Consider the following 22,160-nt stretch of genomic DNA (forward strand, 5'->3'; position numbering starts at 1 on the left):
ATTTCCCCTCAAAATCCCCAAATTTCCCCCCAAATCCCCAAATTTCCCCTCAAATTCTCCCAAAATAATTTTTTTCGGGATTTTCCCCAAACCTTTGGGGCTCCAGGGAGCGTCGTCTGTCACTTTCTTCTTTTTTGGGAGAGATTTCAGGGCAGGGTCGTCCTCATCTGACTCCAGGGAGGGATAAACTGGAGGGAAAGAGGAAAATCCTAAATTGGGAAACTCCCAGGTCCCTTAAAAACCAAAAAATAACCCAAAAAAACCCCTAAAATTCACTGTATTCAGTGTTCTTAAAGCAGGCCTCAAGGTTGTCTTGCTCATCCAGGCTGCTCAAACACCTCAAATTGCCCCCAAAAAAACCCCAAAAAACCCCAACCCCCCCAAAAAAAACCTCAAAACCCCTAAATCCTCTCAAAAAATCACAAATCCCCTCCAAAAAACCCAAAAAACCCTGAAAAAAAACCCCAAAAACTCACTATATTCAGCGTCCTTAAAGCAGGACCTGAGGCTGTCCTGCTCATCCAGTTCCTTTAAACACCCCAAAAACCCCTAAAAACACCCCAGAAAAAACCCAAAAACACCCCAAAAAACCCCCAAATCCCCTCAAAAAACCAAAAAACCCTGAAAAAAAACCCAAAAAGCCCCAAAACTCGCAATATTCAGCATCTTTAAAGCAGGCCCCAAGGCCGTCCTGCTCATCCAGGCCACTCCAGTTCCCTCAAACACCTCAAAAACCCCTAAAAACACCCCAAAACCCCCTAAAAACACCCCAGGAAAAATCCCAAACCCCATAAAAACTAAAAAAATCCCCAAAAAACCCCAAAACCCCCCTAAAAACCCCCAAAATTCACTATATTCAGCATCCTTAAAGCAGGCCCCAAGGCTGGCCTGCTCATCCAGGCTGGCCTAGCTCCCTTCAACACCCCAAATGCCCCAAAAAAAACACAAATTCCCCCAAAAAACACCCCAAAAACTGTCCCAAACCACCTCTGGGACCTCCCCAGTTCCCTTAAACACCCCAAAAACCCCATAAAACACAAAAAAATCCTCACAATTCACTATACTCAGTGGCCTTAAAAGAGGCCCCAAGGCCATCCTGCTTGTCCAGGCCACTCCAGTTCCCTCAAACACCTCAAAATCACCCCAAAAACCTCAAAAAAAACCCCCAAACTCCATAAACATCCCAAAAATCCCCAAACCCCCCAAACTCACTATACTCAGCATCTTTAAAGTCCGCAGGCTGTCCTGCTCATCCAGTTCCCTCAAACACCCCAAAAACACCCCAAAAAAACATAAATTCCCCCAAAAAACACCCCAAAAAATCCCATAAACCCCCCAAAAACCCCCAAAAACCCCCAAACTCACTATACTCAGCATCCTTGAAGCCCGCCCCCAGGCTGTCCTGCTCGTCCAGTTCCCTCAAACACCCCAAAAACCCTAAAAACACTCCAAAAACACCCCAAAACCACCCCAAAAATCACAAAAAAACCCAAAAAAACCCCAAAACCCCATAAAACCCCTCAAACTCACTGTACTCAGCATCCTTGAAGCACGCCCTAAGGCTGTCCTGCTCATCCAGGCTGCCCCAAAAATCACCAAATCCCCCCAAAACACACCCCAAAAACCCCAAAAAAACCCTCCAAAAAAACCCCCAAAAGTCCAAAACACCCCAAAAATCACCAAAAATCCCCAAAACCCCCCCAAACTCACTGTACTCAGCATCCTTGAAGCAAGCCCCCAGGCTGTCCTGCTCATCCAGACTCCCCTTGTTCCCTCAATCACCCCAAAAACACCCCAAAAAACTGTAAATTCCCCCAAAAAACACCCCAAAAATCACCAAAAAACCCCAAAAAACCCCAAACTTACTCTACTCAGCATCCTTGAAGCAAGCCCCCAGGCTGTCCTGCTCATCCATGCCACCTCAAAAATCACCAAATCCCCCCAAAAAACACCCCAAAACCCCCCAAAATCACCAAAAAAACCCAAAACTCACTATATTTAGCACCTTTAAAGCAGGCTCCAAGGCAGTCCTGCTCATCCAGGCTGGCCTAGTTCCCTCAAACACCCCAAAACCACCCCAAAAACCCAATAAATTCCCCAAAAAACACCCCAAAAACATCCAAAAAAACCCCACAAACCCCCCAAAACTCCCCCAAACCCCAAACTCACTGTACTCAGCATCTTTAAAGCACGCCCCCAGGCTGTCCTGCTCATCCAGGCTCCCCTTGTTCCCTCAAACACCCCAAAAACACCCCAAAAAACTGTAAATTCCCCCAAAAACCACCCCGAAAAACTGTAAATTCCCCCAAAAAACACCCCAAAAACACCCCAAAAACCCCTCAAAAAACTCCAAAACCCCCCAAAACCCCAAACTCACTGTACTCAGCATCCTTGAAGCAAGCTCCCAGGCTGCCCTGCTCGTCCAGGCTGCCCCAAAAATCACCAAATCCCCCCAAAAAACACCCCAAAAACACCCCAAAAACCTCAAAAAACCCACAAAAACCCCATAAACCCCCCCAAAAACCCAAAAAATCCCTAAACCTGAAAAAAACCCCCAAAACCCCCCAAAACCCCAAACTCACTATACTCAGCATCTTTAAAGCAGGCTCCCAGGCTGTCCTGCTCGTCCAGGCTCCCCTTGTTCCCTCAATCACCCCAAAAACACCCCAAAAAACTGTAAATTCCCCCAAAAACCACCCCAAAAATCACCAAAAAACCCCCAAAAAACCCAAAAAAACCCCAAACTCACTGTACTCAGCATCCTTGAAGCAAGCCCCCAGGCTGTCCTGCTCATCCAGACTCCCCTTGTTCCCTCAATCACCCCAAAAACACCCCGAAAAACTGTAAATTCCCCCAAAAAACACCCCAAAAATCACCAAAAAAACCCCAAAAAACCACAAAATCCCCAAAACCCCAAACTCACTGTACTCAGCATCCTTGAAGCAGGCCCCCAGGCTGTCCTGCTCATCCAGACTGCCCTCGTTCTCGCTCTCCTCGCTCCGGGGGGCTGCCGAGGCTCTCCGGGGTCCCCCCGAGGCTGCAGCTCCCCCACCCCGCTCGGGACCCCCAGCCCAGCAGTTTGGGGGTCCCAGGGGGGTCCCCAGGGGCAGGTTGGCCATGCAGAGCATCCCCTGGATGGCCTCGCGGGTGCTGGGGGAGGCTGGAGCCTCGCTGGGGGGGGGAAATTTGGGGATTTTGGGAGTTAAAAGTGAGAAAAAATGACCTAAAATGGAGATCAGGATATCCTAAATATGATTTGTGATCCCTAAAGGTGATGGAGCCTCACTGGGAGGAAAATTTGGGGAAATTTTGGGATTTTGGGGGACATTAAGAGTGATAAAAGGTTCCCTAAAATTGAGATCAGGATATCCTAAATACAGTTTGTGGACCCTAAAGGTGATGGAAGAGGTTGGAGCCTCGCTGGGGGGAAATTTGGGGAAATTTTGGGATTTTTGGGGACATCAAGAGTGATAAAAAGTTCCCTAAAATGGAGATCAGGATATCCTAAATACAATTTGTGGATCCTAAAGGTGCTGGGGGAGGCTGGGGCCTCGCTGGGGGGAAAATTGGGGGAGATTTTGGGCAGTTGAAAGTGGTGAAAAATGCCCTAAAATCGAGATTAGGATATCCTAAATGTTATTTGTGGTCCCTAAAGGTGCTGTGGCCTTGCTGGGGGGAAAATTTGGGGAAATTTTGGGAGTTAAAAGTGATAAAAGGTTCCCTAAAATTGAGATCCTAAATACAAATTTTGGTCCCTAAAGGTGGTGGGGGGGAAATCTGGGGAAATTTTGGGATTTTGGGGAGTTAAAAGTGGTGAAAGTTCCCTAAAATCAAGATTAGGATATCCTAAATATGATTTGTGATCTCTAAAGGTGCTGGGGGAGGCTGGAGCCTCGCTGGGGGGAAATCTGGGGGAAAATGTGGGATTTTGGGGGATTTAAAGTGAGAAAAGGTTCCCTAAAATTGAGATCAGGATATCCTAAATACAGTTTGTGGACCCTAAAGGTGATGGAAGAGGCTGGGGCCTCGCTGTGGGGAGATTTGGAGAAATTTTGGGATTTTGTGGGGTTTAAAGTGATAAAAAGTTCCCTAAAATGGAGATCCTAAGTACAGTTTGTGGCCCCTAAAGGTGCTGGGGGGAAAATCTGGGGAAATTTTGGGATTTTGGGGACATTAAGAGTGATAAAAGGTTCCCTAAAATTGAGATCAGGATATCCTCAATACAACTTGTAGTCCCTAAAGGTGATGGAAGAGTTTTTAGTTCCCTAAAATTAATATCCCAAATACAATTTGTAGTCCCTAAAGGTGCTGGGGGAGGCTGGAGCCTCGCTGGGGGGAAATCTGGGGGAAAATGTGGGATTTTGGGGAGTTAAAAGTGAGAAAAAGTTCCCTAAAATTGGGATCAGGACATCCTCAATACAATTTTTGGTCCCTAAAGGCGATGGAGGAGGTTGGAGCCTCGCTGGGGAGAAATTTGGGGATTTTTGGGGACATTAAGAGTGATACAAGGTTCCCTAAAATTGAGATCAGGATATCCCAAATACAGTTTGTGGACCCTAAAGGTGATGGAGCCTTGCTGGGGGGGAAATTTGGGATTTTGGGGAAAATTTTAGGTGGTCCCTAAAGGTGCTGGGGGAGGCTGGAGCGTCGCTGGGGGGAAATTGGGGGAAAAATGTGGGATTTTGGGGGATTTGGGGACATTAAGAGTGGTGAAAGGTTCCCTAAAATCAAGATCAGGATATCCCAAATATGATTTGTGGTCCTTAAAGGTGCTGGGGGGAAAAACATGGGGAAATTTTGGGGGAAAAATGTGGGATTTTGGGGAGTTAGAAGTGATAAAAGGTTCCCTAAAATCAAGATTAGGATATCCTAAATAGGATTTGTGGCCCCTAAAGGTGCTGGGGGTGAAATATGGGGCAAAAATGTGGGATTTGGGGAGTTAAAAGTGGTGAAAGTTCCCTAAAATTGAGATTAGGATATCCTAAATAGGATTTGTGGCCCTTAAAGGTGCTGGGGAGAAAATCTGGGGAAATCTGGGGGGAAAATGTGGGATTTTGGGGGACTTTGGGGAGTTAAAAGTAAGAAAAGGTTCCCTCAAATCGAGATTAGGATATCCTAAATACAATTTGTGGACCCTAAAGGTAATGGAGGAGGTTGGAGCCTCGCTGGGGGGAAATTTGGGGAAATTTTGGGAGTTAAAAGTGATAAAAGGTTCCCTAAAATTGAGATCAGGATATCCTAAATATGATTTGTGATCCCTAAAGGTGATGGAGCCTCGCTGGGAGGAAAATTTGGGGAAATTTTGGGATTTTTGGGGACATCAAGAGTGATAAAAAGTTCCCTAAAATGGAGATCAGAATATCCTAAATACAATTTGTGGATCCTAAAGGTGCTGGGGGAGGCTGGGGCCTCGCTGGGGGGAAATTTGGGGGAATTTTGGGATTTTGGGAGTTGAAAGTGAGAAAAGATGCCCTAAAATCGAGATTAGGATATCCTAAATACAGTTTGTGGACCCTAAAGGTGCTGGGCCCTCACTGGGGGGAAAATTTGGGGGAAATTTTGGGATTTTGGGGGATTTGGGGAGTTAAAAGTGGTGAAATGTTCCCTAAAATTGATATCCTAAATACAATTTTTGGTCCCTAAAGGTGCTGGGGGAGGCTGGAGCCTCGCTGGGGGGAGATTTGGGGAGATTTTGGGATTTTGGGGAGTTGAAAGTGGTGAAAGGTTCCCTAAAATTGAGATCAGGATATCCTAAATGTTATTTGTGGTCCCTAAAGGTGCTGGGGGGAAAACTTGGGGGAAATTTTGGGATTTTGGGGGTTAAAAGTTGTAAAAGGTTCCCTAAAATGGATATCAGGACAACTTAAATAGGATTTCTGGGGGTTAAAGGGCTGAAGGTGGTGGAGATCCCCAAAAAGTCATAGTTAGGACATCCAAAAACGCCTGAAGTCCCCCAAATTCCCCTCAAACCACCCCAGAGACCCCAAAATCCCCCAATTTCCCCCCAAAATATCCCAAATCCCCCTCAAATCCTCACCAACCCCAAAATCGCTCAAATTTCCCTCAAACCACCCCAGAGACCCCAATCCCAAAATCCCCAATCCCAATTGCCCTCAAAGATCCCCAAAATTTCCTAAAATCCCTCCCCCAAAAATCCCCTAAAATCCCCCAAATCCACCCAAAATCCTCCAAATCCACCGAAATCCCCCAAATTTCCCTCAAAACCCCCAAAATGCCCCAAATTTCCCTCAAATTTCCTCAAAATATCCCAAATTCCCCAAAATCCCCCAAATCCCCCAAATTTCCCTCAAACCCCTAAATTCCCTCAAACCATTCCAGAGACCCCAAAATCCCCCTGAAATCCCCCCAAATTTCCCTCATCCTAAAACCCCCAAAATTTCCCCTCAAAACCCCCTAAATCCCCTCAAACCACCCCAGAGACTCCCAACACTCCCCCAAAATCCCCCAAAATCCCCCCAAAACTCCCCAAAATCCCCGCCATACCTGAGCTGGGGGTACTCAGAGCCCCCCACCTGCCGGCTGGCCTTGAGCAGATCGAGGATCCCAGCGCTGCCTCCTGCTGCTCCTTCATCCTCCTCATCCGTGGTGTAATCCTCCTGGGACACCCCAGAAACATCCCAAAAACACCCCAAAAATACCCCAAAAACGTCACCAAAGAGCCCAAATGATAGCGTGAAGTATTGTGAAAATAGCCCGAAAATAGCCCCAAAAATATCCGGAAAATACTGCAAAAATATCTCAAAAAATACCCCAAAACATCCCAAAAATATCCCCAAAAACATCCCAAATATATCCCAAAAATAACCTATAAACATTCCAAAAATAGCCCAAAAATAGCCCAAAAATATCCTGATGAAATCCCAAAAACACCCCAAAAATACCCCAAAACCATCACCAAATAGCCCAAATGAAAGCCTGGAAATATCCTGAAAATAGCCCCAAATTATCTCAAAAATATCCCAAAAACTATCCTAAAATATCCCAAATGATAGCCTGGAAATATCATGAAAATAGCCCAAAATTATCCCAAAAACTATCCTAAAAATATCCCAAAAATATCACCAAAAAGCCCAAATGATAGCCTGGAAATATCCTGAAAATAGTCCAAAAATAGCCCCAAAAATATCCCGAAAACTATCCCAAAAATATCCGAAAAATACCCCAAAAACATCACCAAATCTCCCAAATGATATCCTGGAAATATCCTGAAAACAGCCCAAAAATACTACAAAAATATCCCAAAAACTATCCCAAAAATACCCAAAAAAATATCCCAAAAACATCACCAAATAGCCCAAATGATATCCTGAAAATATCATGAAAATAGCCCAAAATTATCCCAAAAACTATCCTAAAAATATCCCAAAAACATCACCAAAAAGCCCAAATGATAGCCTGGAAATATCCTGAAAATAGTCCAAAAATAGCCCCAAAAATATCCCGAAAACTATCCCAAAATTATCCCAAAAACGCCCCAAAAACACCCCAAAAACATCACCAAATAGCCCAAATGAAAGCCTGGAAATATCCTGAAAATAGCCCCAAATTATCTCAAAAATATCCCAAAAACTATCCTAAAATATCCCAAATGATAGCCTGGAAATATCATGAAAATAGCCCAAAATTATCCCAAAAACTATCCTAAAAATATCCCAAAAATATTCCAAAAACATCACCAAATAGCCCAAATGATAGCCTGGAAATATCCTGAAAATAGCTCAAAATTATCCCAAAAAACATCCCAAATATATTCCAAAAATAACCTACAAACATTCCAAAAATAGCCCAAAAATATCCTGACGAAATCCCAAAAAACCCCAAAAGCATCACCAAATAGCCCAAATGATAGCCTGGAAATATCCTGAAAATAGCCCAAAAATAGCCCCAAAAATATCCCGAAAACTATCCCAAAAATATCCGAAAAATACCCCCAAAACATCACCAAATATCCCAAATTATATCCTGGAAATATCCTAAAAATATCCCAAAAATATCCGAAAATACCCCAAAAAATCACCAAATCTCCCAAATGATATCCTGGAAATATCCTGAAAACAGCCCAAAAATAGCCCCAAAAATATCCCAAAAACTATCCCAAAATTATCCCAAAAACATCACCAAATAGCCCAAGTGATAGTCTGGAAATATCCTGAAAATAGCCCAAAAATACTGCAAAAATATCCCAAAAATATCCTAAGAGTATCCCAAAAATAGCCCAAAACATTCCAAAATTATCCCCAAAAACATCCCAAATATATCCCAAAAATATCCCAAAAATAACCCAAAAATACATTTAAAAAAATCCTGAAAATATCCCAAAAATACCCCAAAAACATCACAAAATATCCCAATATATATCAGGAAATATCCTCAAAATAGCCCAAAAATAGCCCTAAAAATATCCCGAAGATAGTGCAAAAATATCTCCAAAAATACCCCAAAACATCCAAAAATTATCCCCAAAAATACCCCAAAAATATCCCAAAATTATCCCCAAAAACATCCCAAATAGATCCCAAAAATAACCTATAAACATTCCAAAAATAGCCCAAAAATATCCAAAAAATATCCAAAAGATATTCCAAAAAGAGTCCTAAAAACATCCCAAAAACATCACAAAATTATCCCCCAAAACATCCCAAAAAAATCCCAAAAATATCCCAGAAAACAGCCCAAAAATACCCCCAAAAATATCCTGAAAATACTCCAAAAACATCCTAAAAATATACCAAAAATATCCAAAAAAATCCCCAAATCACCCCAAAACCAGCCCAAAAATATCCCCAAAAAACATCCCCAAATATCCCAAAAACTATCCTGAAAACATCCCAAAAATACCCAAAATATATCCCAAAAATAGCCCCAAAAACATCCCGAAAACATCAGAAAATTATCCCCAAAAATCCCCCAAAGCATTCAAAAAACCCAAAAATCCCCCATAAAACCCAAAAAACCCCAAAAAAATCCTTAAAACCCCATAAAACCCAAAAAAATCCTCAAAAACCCAAAAAACCCCAAAAAATCCCCCAAAAATCACCTTGATGTCAAAGGCAACCTCACCAGGTTCCCTTAAACACCCCAAAGTCCCAAAAAACCCCAAATCCTCCCAAAAAAACCCCAAAAAATAAATAAAAACACCCTTCAAAAACCCCAAAACCCAAAAAACCCCAAAATCTCACCTCAATGTTGAAGTCAACCTCCCCAGATTCCCCTAAACACCTCAAAGCCCCAAAAAAACCCCAAATCTTCCCAATTCCCCACAAAAAAACCCAAACAATCCTCAAAAACCCCAATAAACCAAACAAACCCAAAAAACCAAAAACCCAAACCCCCAAAACCCCAAAAAACCCCAAAACCCCAAAACCCCCCAAAACCCCAAAACTCACCCGATGTTGAAGTCAACCTCCCCAGCTTCCCCTAAACACCTCAAAGTCCCAAAAAAACCCCAAATCTTCCCAATTCCCCATTAAAAACCCAAAAAACCCTCAAAAACCCCAAAAAACCAAACAAATCCCAAACAAATCCCAAAAAAAAATCCCCCAAAAAACCAAAAAAACCCCCAAAATCTCACCTCAGTGTTGAAGTCAACCTCCCCAAATTGCCCTAAACACCCCAAAGCCCCCAAAAAAACCCCAAATCCTCTCAATTCCCCACAAAAAACCCCAAACAATCCTCAAAAACCCCAATAAACCAATCAAATCCCAAAACCCAAAACCAAAACCCCCAAAAAAACCCCAAAAAACCCCCCAAAAAAACCCCAAAAAACCCTAAAATCTCACCTTGATGTCAAAGTCAACCTCCCCAGATTCCCCTAAACACCCCAAAGCCCCAAAAAACCCCAAATCCTCCCAATTCCCCACAAAAAACCCAAAAAAACCCCAAAAAATAAAAAAATCCCCAAAATACTCAAAACCCCCCAAAAAACCCCAAAATCTCACCTCAGTGTCGAAGTCAACCTCCCCAGATTCCCCTAAACACCTCAAAGTCCCAAAAAAACCCCAAATCTTCCCAATTCCCCATTAAAAACCCAAAAAACCCCAAAAACACCCAAAAAATCCCAATAACCACAAAAAATCCCAAACAAATCCCAAAAAAATCCCCCAAAATCTCACCTCGGTGTCAAAGTCAACCTCCCCAGATTCCCCTAAACACCCCAAAGCCCCAAAAATACCCCAAATCCTCCCAATTCCCCACAAAAAACCCTCAAAAACCCCAATAACCCAAACAAATCCCTAAAAAATCCCCCCAAAATCCCAAAAAAGCCCCAAAATCTCACCTCGATGTCAAAGTCGACCTCGCCAGATTCCCCTAAACACCCCAAAGCCCCAAAAAAACCCCAAATCCTCCCAATTCCCCACAAAAAAACCCCAAAAAATCCAAAAAAACCTCAAAACCCCCAAAAAAAACCCCAAAAAACCCCCAAAAAAATCCCAAAAAAGCCCCAAAATCTCACCTCGATGTCGAAGTCGACCTCACCAGGTTCCCGAACTCGGTTGGGGTCAGAGCAGGGTTTGGCTCGGGGCAGCTTTCGGGGTAACCCTGGGGAACCCAAAAATATGGGATTTGGGGTCAGAAACAAAAAATCATGGGGATTTGGGGTCAGAACCCAGAAATCATGGATTTACCCCAAAAATTATGGATTTACCCCAAAAACTATGGGGGATTTGGGGTCAGACCCCAAAAATTATGGATTTACCCCAAAAATTATTGGGATTTGGGGTCGGAACCCAAAAATTATAGGGGTTTGGGGTCAGAACCCAAATATAATGGATTTATCCCAAAAACTATAGGGATTTAGGGTCAGAACCCAAAAATTATGGATTTACCCCAAAAATTATGGGGGATTTAGGGCCAGAACCCGAAAATCATGAATTTATCGCAAAACTTATGGGATTTGGGGTCAGAACCCGAAAATTATGGATTTATCCCAAAATTTATGAGAGATTTGGGGTCAGATCCTGAAAATTATGGGGATTTATCCCAAAAATTATAGGGGATTTGGGGTCAGAACCCAAAAATTATGGATCTACCCCAAAAATTATGGATTTACCCCAAAAATTATGGGATTTTGGGTCAGAACCCAAAAATAATGGATTTACCCCAAAAACTATAGGGATTTGGGGTCAGAACCCGAAAATTACGGGGATTTGGGGATGTTTTGGGGGTTGTTTTTGGGGTGTTTTTAGGGTATTTTGGGGGTATTTTTTGGGATGTTTTGGGGGATATATTCAGGATGTTTTTGGGGTATTTTTGGGGATTTTTTTGGGATATTTTCAGATTGTTTTTGGAGTCCTTTCAGGATGTTTTCTGGCAAATTTTGGGGACATTTTGGGGACATTTTTGGGATGTTTTCACGATATTTTCAGGCCATTTTTGCGATATTTTCAGGACATTTTCAGGACATTTTGGGGACATTTTTGGGATATCTTTGGGCCATTTTGGGGATACTTTGGAGATATTTTGGGGATATTTTTGGGATATTTTCAGGCCATTTTTGGGGATATTTTCGGGACATTTTTGGGACATTTTCAGCCCATTTTTGGGATATTTTCAGGATACTTTGGGGATATTTTCAGGATATTTTGGGGATATTTTCGGCCATTTTTGGGGATATTTTCAGGCCGTTTTTGGGACATTTTGGTGATATTTTCAGGACATTTTTGGGGTATTTTCAGGAGATTTGGGGGTATTTTGGGGATATTTCCAGCCCGTTTTCAGGCCATTTTGGGGCTATTTTCAGAATATTTTCAGGATATTTTCAGGCCATTTTGGGGATATTTTCAGCCCATTTTTGGGATATTTTTGGGGTATTTCAGGAGATGTTTTTGGGACATTTTGGGGCTATTTTGGGGATATTTTCAGGATATTTTGAGGATATATTCAGGATATTTTGGGGATATTTCAGGAAATGTTTTTGGGATATTTTGGGGCTATTTTCAGGCCATTTTGGGGCCATTTTGGGGATATTTTTGGGGATATTTCCAGCCCATTTTCAGGCCATTTTGGGGATATTTTTGGGGATATTTCCAGCCCATTTTCAGGCTATTTTCGGGCCATTTTGGGGATATTTCCAGCCCATTTTCAGGCCATCTTTGGGATGTTTTAGGGCTGTTTTGGAGCTGTTTTTGGGCTATTTTGGGGCCGTTTTGGGGATATTTTCAGGCCATTTTGGGGATATTTTTGGGGATATTTCCAGCCCATTTTCAGGCCATTTTGGGGATATTTTCAGCCCATTTTTGGGCTATTTTTGGGATATTTTCAGGATATTTTGGGCACATTTCCAGCCCGTTTTTGGGCTATTTTGGGGCCGTTTTGGGGCCAGTTTTGGGCTATTTTGGGGCCGTTTTGGGGCCGTTTTTGGGGTACCCACGGGGCAGGCGGCGCTGGCCCCTCCGGGGCGGAGTCTCGTCGATCTGCAGCTCCTCCTCCGAGTCGAAATCCAGGGGGGAGCTGGGGGGGGAGGGGCGAGCCTGAGACCCCCAGAGCCCCCCGGGGTGGGACCTGCGGGGGAGGGCAGTCAGAGGGGAGCCCCAAACCCAAAATACTGAGGGGGACCCCGAAATTGGGAGATGGGACCCCAAATCCTCAGAGGGACCCCAAAATATGGACCTGAACCCTGAAATAGGGACCTGAACCCCAAATCCCTGAGAGGGACCCCGAAATAGTGAGCTGGGACCCCAAAATGGTGAGCTCAACCTCAAAATATGGACCTGAACCCCAAAATCCAGCCCTGGGACCCCCAAATCCCACTGGGACCCTCGAAGTGCACCCTAAATCCTCCCAGATCCCCCAAAATCCTCCCAAATTCCCCCCAAAATCCTCCCAAATTCCCCCAAACCCCCTGAATTCCCCCCAAATCCACCCCCAGACCACCCAAAATCCTCCCAAATTCCCCCCCAAACCCCCCAAATTCCCCCAAAATCCCCCAAATCTCACCGAGCTCCCCCATTGGCCAGCAGGATTTGGGGATCTCCCTCGGATTCAGGGTCTGTCTCATCTGGGCTGGAGCTGGGGGGGTCAACCTGGGGGACCCCGAAATTTGGGGTAAATCCACCCGAAATCCCACCCAAAACCACCCCAAAATTCAGGGGTAAATCCACCCGAAATCCCACCCAAAACCACCCCAAAATTTAGGGGTAAATCCACCCCAAATCTCACTAAAACCCCAACAAAATAAACCACAAATAAACACCACAAATCCCCTCAAAATTCACCCTAAATCCTCAAATTCCACCCCAAATCCATCCCAAAATCACCCCAAAATTTGGGGTAAATCCCACCCTAAATCTGCCCCAAAATTTTGGGATAAATCCCACTTACATCCCATCCTAATCCCACTAAAACCCAACAAAATAAACCACAAATAAACACCACAAATCCCCTCGAAATTCACCCCAAATCCTCAAATTCCACCCCAAAACCACCCCAAAATTTAGGGGTAAATCCACCCCAAATCCCATCCTAATCCCACTAAAATCCCAGCAAAATCCACCCCAAATTCACCCCCAAGTCAACCCCAAATCTCCAAATCCACCCCAAATCCCAAAATCTCCCCCAAATCCCCCCAAATCTCCTCTAAATCCACCCCAAATCCTCCCCAAATCCACCCAAATTGCCCCAAATCCACCCCAAATCGCCCAAATCCCCCCAAAATCCACCCCAAATCCCCCAAATCAACCCAAATCCCAAAATCTCCCTAATTTCACCCCAAATCTTCCAATCTCCCCTAAATCCCCAAATCACCCCAAATCATCCCAAAATCCACCCCAAATTGCCCCAAAATCTCCCCAATTTCACCCCAAATCCTCCCAATATCCACCCCAAATCACCCCAAACCCACCCCAAATTGCCCCAAATCCCACCCAAATCCCAAAATCTCCCCAATTTCCCCCCAAATCCTCCCAAAATCCACCCAAACCCACCCCAAATACACCCCAAATCCCAAAATCTCCCCAATTTCGCCCCAAACCCACCCCAAATCCACCCCAAATCCACCCCAAATCCCACCAAATCCCAAAATCTCCCCAATTTCATCCCAAACCCACCCCAAATCCTCCCAAAATCCACCCCAAACCCTCCCAAATCACCCCAAATTGCCCCAAAATCCACCCCAAATCCTCCCAAAATCCACCCCAAAACACCCCAAATCCCACCAAATCCCAAAATCTCCCCAATTTCACCCCAAACCTACCCCAAATCCACCCCAAATTCACCCCAAACTGTCCCAAAATCCACCCCAAATCCCAAAATCTCCCCAATTTCACCCCAAAACCCCCCAAATCCACCCCAAATCACCCCAAATTGCCCCAAACCCACCCCAAATCCCACCCCAAAACCCCCCAAGTCCACCCCAAATGCTCCCAAAACCCACCCCAAATCATCCCAAATTGCCCCAAATTGCCCCAAAATCCCCCAAACTCTCACCTCCTCCTCCTCCTCGGGGGGCACAGGCACAGCTCGGGGGTTCAGCCCCTCCTCGGCTGGGCGTGGCTTGCGAGGCCCCGCCCCCTTTTTGGGGACTCCGCCCCAGGGCGGGCCGAAGGGGGTGCCGGAGAGCCCCGTGCTCTGCTGGAACAGCTCCTGGGGGGGAGACCAGTCGGGACCAGTCAGGACCAGTATGGACCAGTATAAACCAGTAGGAACCAGTATAAACCAGTATGGACCAGTGAGGACCAGTAGAAACCAGTATGGATCAGTTAGAACCACTAGGAACCAGTATGGATGAGCAGGAACCAGTAAGGACCAGTATGGACCAGTAAGGACCAGTGCGGACCAGTGAGGACCACTAAGAACCAGTATGGACCAGTATAAACCAGTATGGACCAGTGAGGATCACTATGGACCAGTATAAACCAGTAGGGACCAGTATGGACCAGTAGAAACCAGTATGTATCAGTTAGAACCACTAAGAACCGGTATGGACCAGTAGGAACCAGTATGGATGAGCAGAAACCAGTATGGACCAGTAAGGACCAGTATAAACCTGTAAGGACCAGTGTGGACCAGTAGAAATCAGTATGGACCAGTAGGGACAAGTAGAAACCAGTAGGGACCAGTATGGACCAGTGGGAACCAGTATGGATCAGTAAGGACCAGTATAAACCAGTATAAACCAGTAAGGACCGGTATGGATCAGTAGGGACCAGTGTAAACCAGTAAGGACCAATATGGATCAGTAGGAACCAGTATGGACCAGTAAGGACCAGTATAAACCAGTGTGGACCAGTATAAACCAGTAAGGACTAGTATGGATCAGTAGGAACCAGTATAAACCAGTACGGATGAGTAGGAACCAGTAAAGACCAGTATGAACCAGTATGAACCACAAAGAACCAGTAAAAACTAGTATAGACCAGTAAGCACCAGTAAACCACGGCATAAACCAGTGCGGACCAGTAGAAACCAGTAAAAATTGGTAAAAACCAGTATGAGCTAGTGAAAACCAGTCCCATCCCAGTAACCCCAAAACCTCCTCAGTGTCCCTCCCAGTGCCCCTCAACCCATCCCAGTCCATCCCAGTTCCCTCCCAGTCCATCCCAGTTCCTCCCAGTCCATCCCAGTTCCTCCCAGTCACTTCCAGTCCAATCCCAGTCCTTCCCAGTCCCATCCTAGTGCCTCCCAGTGTCTCCCAGTTCCTCCCAGTAACCCCAAAACCTCCTCAGTGTCCCTCCCAGTCCCTCCCAGTCCCCCCCCAGTCCCATCCCAGTGCCTCCCAGTCCCTCCCAGTCCATCCCAGTAACCCCAAAACCTCCTCAGCGTCCCTCCCAGTGCCCCTCAACCCCATCCCAGTCTCTCCCCAGTCCATCCCAGTCTCCTCCCAGTTCCCTCCCAGTGCCTCCCAGTCCATCCCAGTCCATCCCAGTCACTCCCAGTCCAATCCCAGTCCCATCCTAGTGCCTTCCCAGTGTCTCCCAGTTCCTCCCAGTAACCCCAAAACCTCCTCAGTGCCTCTCCCAGTGCTCCTCAACCCCTCCCAGTCTCTCCCCAGTCCATCCCAGTGCCCCCCAGTCCCCTCCAAGTCCCTCCCAGTCCTTCCCCAGTCACCCTCCAGTTGCTCCCAGTACCACTTCAACCCTCCCAGTCCATCCCAATTCCCTCCCAGTCCATCCCAGTCCCCTCCCAGTCACTCCCAATCCCATCCCAGTCCCTCCCAGTAACCCCAAAACCTCCTCAGTGTCCCTCCCAGTGCCCCTCAACCCCATCCCAGTCCCTCCCAGTCCATCCCAGTCCCTCCCAGTCCCTCCCAGTCACCTCGGCCAGGCGGATCTCCCTGCCCAGCTCCTTGACCAGCTGCCCAGGCCGCACAGTCTCAGGGATCTCCTGCTCGTGCTCGGCCAGCACCTGCGGGCAGGAAGGGGTTAAAAACGGGGCGGGAAAGGGTTAAAAACGGGGCAGGAAAGGGTTAAAGTGGAGACTGGTTAAATGGGGAGGAACGGGTTAAGGGGAAAGGGTTAAAAATGGGGAGGAAAGGGTTAAAACGGATTAAAAAGGGTTAACAACGGGGCAGGAAAGGGTTAAAAACAGATTTTTTTTTTTAAAAGGGTTAAAATGGGGAGGAAAGGGTTAAAAACGGGGCAGGAAAGGGTTAAAAACAGATTTAAAAGGGTTTAAAATGGGGCAGGAAAGGGTTAAAAACGGGGAGGAACGGGTTAAAGTGGAAAGGGTTAAAATGGGAGGGAAAGGGTTAAAAATTGAGGGGGGAGGGGGAAGGGTTCCAAATGGGGAGGAAAGGGTTAAAAATCCCCCCCTAGATCCTCCAGACCCCAAAAACTCCCCCAACAGAGACCCCAAAATCCCCTAAAATCACCCCAAAAACTCCCCCAAAGCCCAAAATCTCTCCCAAATCCCCTAAAATCCCCCAAACCCCCCAGGACTTCCAAAATCCCCCAGGACCCCAAATCCCACCAAAGATCCAAAATCCTCGAAAATCCCCCAAGGCTAAAACCCCCAGACCCAAAAATCCTCCAAATCCAGGACCCCAAATCCCTCCTAAATCCCCTATAAACCCCCAAAATCCCCCTAGACCCCAAAATTCCAAATCTCCCCAGACCCCAAAAATGCCCCCGACCCCCAAATCCCCCATAAATCCCTATAAATCCCCCCAAATCCTCCCCAAGACCCCAAATCCCCTAGACCCCAAAAATCCCCCCAAGGATCCCTAAAATCCCCTAATCCTAAACCCCCCAAAATCCCCAGACCCCAAAATTCCCCCAAAATCCCCCGCAGGATCCCCAAATCCTCCCTAAATCCCCTAAACCCCCCAAAATCCTCCCCAAATCCCCCCAGACCCCAAAATTCCCCCAGACCCCAAAAATTCCCCAAAATCCCCCAGGATCCCAAATCCTCCCCCAAACCCCTATAAACCCCCAAAATCCTCCCCAGACCCCAAAAATTCCCTAAAATCCTCCAAGACCCCAAAATCCCCCCAGGATCCCCAAAAAATCCCAAATCCCCCCAGACCCCAAAAATTCCCCCAAAATTCCCTCCGGGACCCCCAAATCCTCCCCCAAATCCCCTATAAACCCCCAAAATTCTCCCCAAATCCCCCCCCAAGTCCTCTATAAATCCCCCAAAATCCCCCAGACCCCAAAAATCCCCCAAATCCCCCCAACCCCGCAGACCTCGCGGCGGGTCCAGGCGCGGAAAGCTCCGGTCAGAGCTCGAGCTCCCAACACCAGATAGGCTGCGGGGTGACGGCGATTCTCCCGCAGGCCTGCAACCCCAAAATTGGGGTGGGAACCCCGAAATCCGGATGGGAACCCCAAAATTGGGGATGGGAACCCCAAAATTGGGGTGGGAACAACAGGGAAACCCCGAAATTGGGATGGGAATTCCAAAATTTGGGGTGGGAATGCAGAAATTGGGGATGGGAATCCCAGAATTTGGAATGGGAACCCCAGAGAAACCCCAAAATTGGGATGGGAATTCCAAAATTGGGGGTGGGACCCCCGAAAATGGGGATGGGAACCCCAAAATTTGGGATGGGAACCACAGGGGAACCCCAAAATCGGGATGGGAACCCCAGAGAAACCCCAAAATCGGGATGGGAACCCCAAAATTTGGGTGGGAACCCCAAAATTGGGATGGGAATCCCAGAGAAACCCCAAAATCAGGATGGGAATTCCAAAATTGGGATAGGAATCACAGGGAAGCCCCGAAATTGGGATGGGAACCCCGAAATTTGGGGTGGGAGTTAGAGGAAAACCCCGAAATCGAGGATGGGAACTGCAGGGAAACTCTGAAATTGGGATGGGAATCCCAAAATTGGAGATGGAAACCCCAGAGAAACCCCAAAATTGGGATAGGAATCCCAAAATTCAGGATGGGAATCCCAGTGAAACCCAAAATTCGGGACAGGAACCCCAAAGAAACCCCAAATTTGGGATGGGAACAACAGGGAGACCCCGAAATCGGGATGGGAAAATCCCAAAATTGGAATGGAAATCCCAAGAAAACACCAAAATCAATATGGGAATCTCAGGGAAATCCCAAAATTCAGGATGGCAATCTCAGGAAAATCTGATGAAATCCAAAATTGGGATGGGAATCCCAAAATCAGGATGGAAACCCCAAAAATTGAGATGGGAATCTCAGAGAAACCCCAAAATTGAGGATGGGAATTATGAGACCCCAAAATTGAGGATGGGAACCCCAAAATCAGGATGGGAATTACAGGGAAACCCCAAAATTGGGATAAGAATCCCAAAATTCGGGATGGGAACCCCAAAATTGGGATGGGAAAATCCCAAAATTGGAATGGAAATCCCAGAAAAACCCCAAAACCAATATGGGAATCTCAAGGAAACCCCAAAATCAGGATGAGAATCTCAGGAAAACCCTAAAATCCAAATGGGAACCACAGAAATACCTCAAAATCAGGATGGAAATCCCAGAAAAACCTCAAAATCAATATGGGAATCCCAAAAAAAACCCCAAAAAATGGGTTTAAAGCCCCACAAAACGAGTTTAAAGCCCCCCAAAGCACCCCAAAATGGATTTAAAGTCCCCAAAAAGGGTTTGAAGACCCCAAAAATGGGTTTAAATTCCCCCCAAAAGGGTTTGAAGACCCCAAAAATGGGTTTAAAAACCCCAAAAAAGGGATTTTTAGCCCAAATTTCAGCACTTACCTCGGAAGGTGTCCAGCAGGTGTTTCCCCACATACCAACAAACTGTCTCAAAATTTGGGAATTTGGCCAAATCTGAGGTGTTGAGGCGACGCTGGAGCTCGTAGGCCCTGGGGGAGGGGAAAAAGGAGATTTTTGGGGGGTTTTGGGGGATTTTGGGGGGTTTTGGGGGATTTTTGGAGGGATTTTTGGGGGATTTTTGGGGGATTTTGGGGTCTCATGGCACCCAACAGCTCCTGCTACCCCAAAATCACTCTGAGTTTTACTAAAATGATCTAAAAATGGGAAAATATCACCCAAAAAGTGCTAAAAAATCATAAGGGTTATTCCAAAAAAAGGCAAGGATTCCAAAATTAACTCAAAGCTCCCAAAATCCCCAAAAAAAACCCTTTAAAATCCCCTTCAGACAACTGCCTAGCCCCACAATCACCCCAAAAACCCTAAAAAAATTTAAAAAAATCCTTCAGACAACCCCAAACCTCTCAATCTCCTCCCCAATCCCCCCAAATTCCCCCAAAAACCTTCCCAAAACCCCCAAAAAAACCCTTTAAATCCCCAAACCTCTCCCCAATCCCCCCAAAAACCCTAAAAAAAACCGTTTAAACCACCCCAAATCTTTTAATTCCCCCAAAAACCCTCCCAAAACCCCAAAAAACCCCTTTAAACCTCTTCCCAATTCCCCCCTAAACTCCCCAAACCCCTTCCCAAAAACCCCAAAAACCCTAAAAAAACCCCACAAAAGCCCTTTTTCACCCCACCTGAGCTGCATCCCGATGTTGAGGCTGTGCAGGAAATTTCCCCCGAAGGCCAAAGAGTCCACTGGGGTGAGAACGGCGTGGATCCAGCCTGGGGGGACAGCCAGGTGCCAACTGGGGCAACTGGGAGGGACTGGGAGGGACTGGGAAGAGCTAAGGAGGGCACTGGGATGTACTGGGATCTGCTGGGAGGCACTGGGAGGCACTGGGAGTTACTGGGATGAACTGGGATCCACTGGGAGTTACTGGGATCAGGGTTAGGGACTCGCCAGGGGCTACAGAGGGAGTTTTGGGGTTACTGGGAGCAAACTGGGAGCACTGAGAAGGACTAAGGAGAGTATTGGGATTTACTGGAATTCACTGGGATTCATTGGAATCCACTGGGAAGGGCTAAGGAGAGCACTGGAAGGCACTGGGAGCAAACTGGGAGGCACTGGGAGTTACTGGGATCAGGGTTAGGGACTCACCAGGGGTTACAAAGGAAGTTTTGGGGTTACTGGGAGTGAACTGGGAGCACTGGGAAGGACTGGGGAGGGCACTGGGATTGACTGGAATTCACTGGGATCCACTGGGAAGGGCTAAGGAGGGCACTGGGAGTTCTTGCAGGGGGCACTGGGAGGCACTGGGAGCAAACTGGGAGGCACTGGGAACTGCAGGAAGGGCTAAGGAGGGTACTGGGAGCACTGGGAGGAGGCACTGGGAGCACTGGGAGAGACTAATGAGAGTGTTGGGATTTACTGGGATCCACTGGGAACTGTAGGGAGGGCTAAGAAGTGTACTGGGAGGAACTGGGATGTACTGGGATCTACTGGGATGCACTGGGAGTTACTGGGATCAGGGTTAGGGACTCACCAGGGGCTACAGAGGAAGTTTTGGGGTTACTGGGAGCAAACTGGGAGTTACTGGGAGCACTGGGAAGGGCTAAGGAGAATACTGGGAGCACTGGGATCTACTGGGATGCACTGGGGAAGGGGGAAGGGACTTGCCAGGGCTCTGTCCCTGGTGACACAGGTGACACTGGGGTGGCATTTGGGGCTCTGTCCCTGACCCAGGTGACACTGAGGTGACATTTAATGTCCCCACTCACCGGTGGGGATGAAGAGGCTCTATCCCTGGTGACACAGGTGACACTGGGAGGGTTTGTCCCTGGCACAGGTGACCCAGGTGACACTGGGGGTGGGTTTGGGGCTCTGTCCCCAACCCAGGTGACACTGAGGTGACATTTTAAGGTCCCTGCTCACCGGGGGGGGATGAAGAGTGTCTGGCCCTGGCACAGGTGGCACAGGTGACACTGGGGACACTGCGAGTGGGTTTGGGGCTCTGTCCTTGGTCCAGGTGACACTGAGGTGACACTGAGGTGACATTTTAGGGTCACCAGTGGGGATGAAGAGGCTCTATCCCTGACCCAGGTGACACTGAGAGGGTTTGTCCCCGGCACAGGTGACATTGGGGTGACACGTGGGGCTCTGTCCCACTCACCCATGGGGATGAAGAGGGTCTGGCCCTGGCGCAGGTGACACTGGGGTGACACTGAGGTGACATTTAATGTCCCCACTCACCGGTGGGGATAAAGAGGCTCTATCCCTGGCGCAGGTGACACTGGGGTGACCCTGAGGTGACATTTTAATGTCCCCACTCACTGGTGGGGATGAAGAGGGTCTGTCCCTGGCACAGGTGACATTTCAGTGTCCCCACTCACCGGTGGGGATGAAGAGGCTCTGTCCCTGACCCAGGTGACACTGAGGTGACACTGAGGTGACACTGAGGTGACACTGGGGTGACATTTCAGGGTCTCCACTCATCGGTGGGGATGAAGAGGGTCTGTCCCTGGCGCAGGTGGCACTGGGGTGACACTGGGGTGACACTGGGGGTGGGTTTGGGGCTCTGTCCATGGCCCAGATGACACAGGTGACACCAAGGTGACATTTAACGTCCCCACTCACCGGTGGGGATGAAGAGGGTCTGGCCCTGGCACAGGTGACACTGAGGTGACATTCTAGGTTCCCCACTCACCGGTGGGGATGAAGAGGCTCTGTCCCTAGCCCAGGTGACATTTTTAATGTCCCCACTCACCGGTGGGGATGAAGAGGGTTTGTCCCTGGCGCAGGTGGCACCGGTAGCACCGATCCACCTGGTCCCCGAAGAAGAGCTCGGGCTGGTTCCTGGAGCTGCTCCAGGCCTCGAACAGAGCCAGGTTGGCTGCAGAGGGACGAGCCAGGTAGAAGATCTTCTCACCCTGGGGGGAGATGTGGGGCAGGTG

At 47.2% G+C, this 22,160-nt stretch overlaps 1 protein-coding gene across 3 annotated transcripts in view; it reads right to left on the reverse strand.

Annotated features, from left to right (window-relative positions):
- Nucleotides 1-22,160, reverse strand: part of PHF8 (PHD finger protein 8) — a 60,059-nt gene that overhangs the window by 3,840 nt on the left and 34,059 nt on the right. For 2 of the 3 annotated variants that reach the window (XM_085046326.1, XM_085046324.1), the window contains 12 exons: nucleotides 21,974-22,136; nucleotides 19,904-19,991; nucleotides 19,149-19,255; nucleotides 17,643-17,734; nucleotides 16,273-16,362; nucleotides 14,446-14,601; nucleotides 12,958-13,043; nucleotides 12,392-12,522; nucleotides 10,475-10,560; nucleotides 6,505-6,617; nucleotides 2,924-3,171; nucleotides 93-188 (listed from right to left, as the gene is read on the reverse strand). In XM_085046326.1, the coding sequence (XP_084902452.1) occupies nucleotides 93-188; nucleotides 2,924-3,171; nucleotides 6,505-6,617; nucleotides 10,475-10,560; nucleotides 12,392-12,522; nucleotides 12,958-13,043; nucleotides 14,446-14,601; nucleotides 16,273-16,362; nucleotides 17,643-17,734; nucleotides 19,149-19,255; nucleotides 19,904-19,991; nucleotides 21,974-22,136 (1,456 nt within the window). The remainder of the gene's footprint in view (nucleotides 1-92; nucleotides 189-2,923; nucleotides 3,172-6,504; nucleotides 6,618-10,474; nucleotides 10,561-12,391; nucleotides 12,523-12,957; nucleotides 13,044-14,445; nucleotides 14,602-16,272; nucleotides 16,363-17,642; nucleotides 17,735-19,148; nucleotides 19,256-19,903; nucleotides 19,992-21,973; nucleotides 22,137-22,160) is intronic. The other variant, XM_085046327.1, reaches the window with a different exon arrangement.

The sequence above is a fragment of the Lichenostomus cassidix genome, unplaced genomic scaffold, assembly GCF_008360975.1.
Source record: "Lichenostomus cassidix isolate B80296 unplaced genomic scaffold, HeHo_3.0 HiC_scaffold_40, whole genome shotgun sequence".
In the NCBI taxonomy this organism is placed as follows: Eukaryota; Metazoa; Chordata; class Aves; order Passeriformes; family Meliphagidae; genus Lichenostomus; species Lichenostomus cassidix.